This window comes from Callorhinus ursinus, unplaced genomic scaffold, assembly GCF_003265705.2.
Source record: "Callorhinus ursinus isolate GAN/ISIS: 27379988/994484 unplaced genomic scaffold, GSC_fseal_2.0 scaffold543, whole genome shotgun sequence".
Taxonomy (NCBI): domain Eukaryota; kingdom Metazoa; phylum Chordata; class Mammalia; order Carnivora; family Otariidae; genus Callorhinus; species Callorhinus ursinus.
Genome location: NW_027397598.1, coordinates 19,327 through 22,278, shown reverse-complemented (window position 1 = coordinate 22,278; position 2,952 = coordinate 19,327). Strand labels below are relative to the sequence as shown.

At 58.0% G+C, this 2,952-nt stretch overlaps 1 protein-coding gene and 1 long non-coding RNA gene across 5 annotated transcripts in view; one reads left to right on the top strand and one right to left on the bottom strand.

Moving 5' to 3' along the window:
• Window positions 1–1,289: 1,289 nt before the first annotated feature.
• The window catches only part of LOC141372056 (uncharacterized), a 1,916-nt gene continuing 253 nt past the window's right edge, over window positions 1,290–2,952 (bottom strand). The window contains exon 2 of the long non-coding RNA XR_012377380.1: window positions 1,290–2,947. This is a non-coding gene — a long non-coding RNA (uncharacterized lncRNA). The remainder of the gene's footprint in view (window positions 2,948–2,952) is intronic.
• LOC112819073 (zinc finger protein 446-like) overlaps window positions 2,415–2,952 on the top strand; it is a 6,182-nt gene continuing 5,644 nt past the window's right edge. For all 4 annotated transcript variants that reach the window (XM_025866105.2, XM_025866104.2, XM_025866108.2 and 1 more), the window contains exon 1: window positions 2,415–2,537. In XM_025866105.2, coding sequence (XP_025721890.1) covers window positions 2,499–2,537 — 39 coding nt within the window. In that variant the 5' untranslated portion in view covers window positions 2,415–2,498. The remainder of the gene's footprint in view (window positions 2,538–2,952) is intronic.

Sequence of the window (2,952 nt, the reverse complement as noted above, 5' to 3'; positions counted from 1 at the left end):
CTCCCAGCCTCCAGGTCATGGTTCAGAAGGGTTTAACGGCACAGTCCAGAGAGGCTTCCTGATAAAAACTTGTCAAACATGTGCATGGTAACAGTCTGATGCCTGTTTCATCTTAGCACATCAGTGTGTGTTGTCACAGAGCTGCAGGGACTTGGCTTTGACCCATGTCTCTTTGAGAGGCCAGAGGGTAGATATGTAGCCTGAGGCCCACTTTCTGTGATACCTGTTATCTCCTTGGCAGCAAGAGGTGTGGGGTCAGCCCAGGAGATCTAGGCAGGGTGGACTGCATGGGGTGGCCCCAAATAGGACTTAGCTATCTGGATATGAGTCTTTGTGCATCCCGGCCAGGGATTCTAGGCAGGGGTCACCAACAGTGGCCAGAAAGATTGACTCCAGTTTGGCGGGTCCTCCAGTCCCACCACCTCCCAAGATTTGGCATCTGTGTGTCATATACTATGCCCACAGACCTATCGCCCTCCCATTCTCACTCCCTGCCAGCAGGGCCAGACCTCTTTCATTCTGGAATCTCACTAATCCTGCCAGTAGAGGAGTCTTGCTGAGCCCAGTCCCAAAGACCCTTAGATGCAGGTCCTCTGTGCCAGGTCTTCTGGTCTCCTACAGGCCTCCAAGCCACCGTTCACCCGTCCTGCACCCATGCCTTCTGCTCTGCTCTGGTACACACTCCGGCCTCACCCACATCTTACCTTCCCTTAGAATGGCATCACGAGGGTGCCATTCTCAGTCTGCACAGCTGTGAAATGCAGATAAACCCCCACTCTGATAGTTCTTGGGAGCCCATGGGATTCAGGGGCAAAGGCAACTGTCAAACAGCAAGTGGGTACTCAAGTCATACCCAACCTTTTCTGCGTTTTGGACTGAGGCTCCTGGAGCTCTCATGACCCCTTGAGCTGGGTCTGATGTCCTGTGCCATCTCCCCACCAGTCTCCTCCCCATTTCATTGAGCTCTTTCTCACCTGTGTGCTTGGGCCCTGCTATGCCTCACTTCCTCTACCCTTCTCAAACCCACCTCCCAGTACCTAGGATTGGTCAGTGGCCCACACTCCGGTCTTACGGGAACGGTAATAACCATGATTACCTGCTTTCCCCCATGTCTTGGGCCTTACATTGCCCTCCCCTAAACTTCTGTGGTCATGTTGAGCCTTGTCCTGTCAGGCTAGTCCTTCTCTTGATCCTGAACAGGCTGAGTGTAAAAGTGCCCTTTGAGCTTTTTGGGGCAAGACGGTGGTGTGAACATACGCATCTCACTTGGTTCAGAAACCCACCGAAGCTACAGAGACGAAAGTGTTTAAAAATATGAACCCACAAGAATGAGGATGGTGAAGCGGGTCCACAGCAATGGCATTTTTGGAACTGGAAGCAGATGCAGATGTGGGATCTAGCTCTGATTTAGAGAAAGCCAAATATTGATTTGGCACTGGGGGAAGTGGATAGAGGTCCCACCAGGCTTATACTGCAGAACTCCAGAAAGCATGCAAACCAGCAGCCCCCTGGGAGAGGAGACTTAAAACAAAGCTGACTTGGGGAGAGCTACCAGAGCTATTAGAGCACCAGCTCTTGCCACAGAGTGGATGGTGGAAGAGTCATTTCCGGGGAATCCTTACAGCTCCAGAGAAACGATCTAAGCCCTCCCCCCGCGCACGCGCACACACACAAAACAGCTCAGTCTGATGACATGCAGAGGAGTTGACAGGCCCCAGCCATGCAGATGCTCAGAGCTTTCAATCAGTGTAGGACCACTGCTCTTCATTGAGTGCTGGCAGCTAGGCATTACTAGGTATCACAAGAAATCAAAGCAGGCATGTGCAATTTAGGACTGAATGAGCCATGGTTCCGCTGCTTGATCTCTGGAAGCGAAGCACCCCTTCCCACAGTGTGATGCTTGGAAGATCGCGGTTACTGGTTCCGGTACCCCACGTAGAAGGTCGGCAGCGTCCCACAAGGTGGACAAAAGCCTCATCCCTCACTTTGCAGCACTGACATCTGAGAACCTGTCAGACTCCGAGGGTATAAATCACGGGACAGTTTCCTGGTGGGTGCGTGAGTGCCCACCCTGGTCCTCGTTCGCGATGTCCGCAGGGCGCTCAGCGGAGGTCGAACGAAGGACCCAGCACCGTCCTCGCCGGAATCCTTCCCGGGGTTGTCGGAGAAAGTCCACACATTAGGCCGGACTTGCGGGTCCGGACCCTGCTTCCTCCTGGGACCACCTGCAGGCGAGTCTCCGCCGACCCACACTGCGCAGGCCGTCACTTCCGGCCTCGCGGGAGGACCGGGCGACGCTCTGGCCGTTGCCTTGGAAACAGAGGGAGGCGGGCGGATGTCCTCTAGCGGTGACCAAGAGGCCTGCTCAGCGACGAGAAGGAAGCCTCCAGAGGAGCGCGGGGGAGGGGCCTGGGTGGGGCGCTAGCTCTGAATGGCCGTCAGGTCGCGCTCCTCCCCCGTCACCTCACCTGCCAATAGGCGCCGGGCCCACTGTGCGCATGCGCAGGATTCTAACATACCGTCCGTCACGGCCGTCGGTGAGTCTAGGGCTCGGCTGCAAAGGAAGAGCGGTCGCCAGTGAGGGGAGGGAGCCCCCGAACTCTGCGACTCTTCAGAGGACCGGAGCTCTTCTCAGTCGTGAGAGGCCTTTGGAAATGAGCGTCCGCTGGCGGAGGCCGCGCCCGTCCTTGCGTGCTGAGTCTCACGGGAAACGTAGTCCGAAGGGAGGGGGCGGGTCCTGCCGCGCGGGCGCGTGATTGGCCAGGGCGCAGTCGCCATGGCAACGCGCGGAGGGGCGGGCCGGCGGGGCCCCCTCCCCGGAGGGGCTTCCGGGCGCCCGCGCCGCGCCGCGGCTGAGGTGAGCGCGGGCTCGGCTGGGCGGGGCGCGGCTCTTTCCTTCCCCTGGGGACCCGGCCGCCCGGGGCTCCCCGCTCTCCGGAGAGCCCGCCTCCC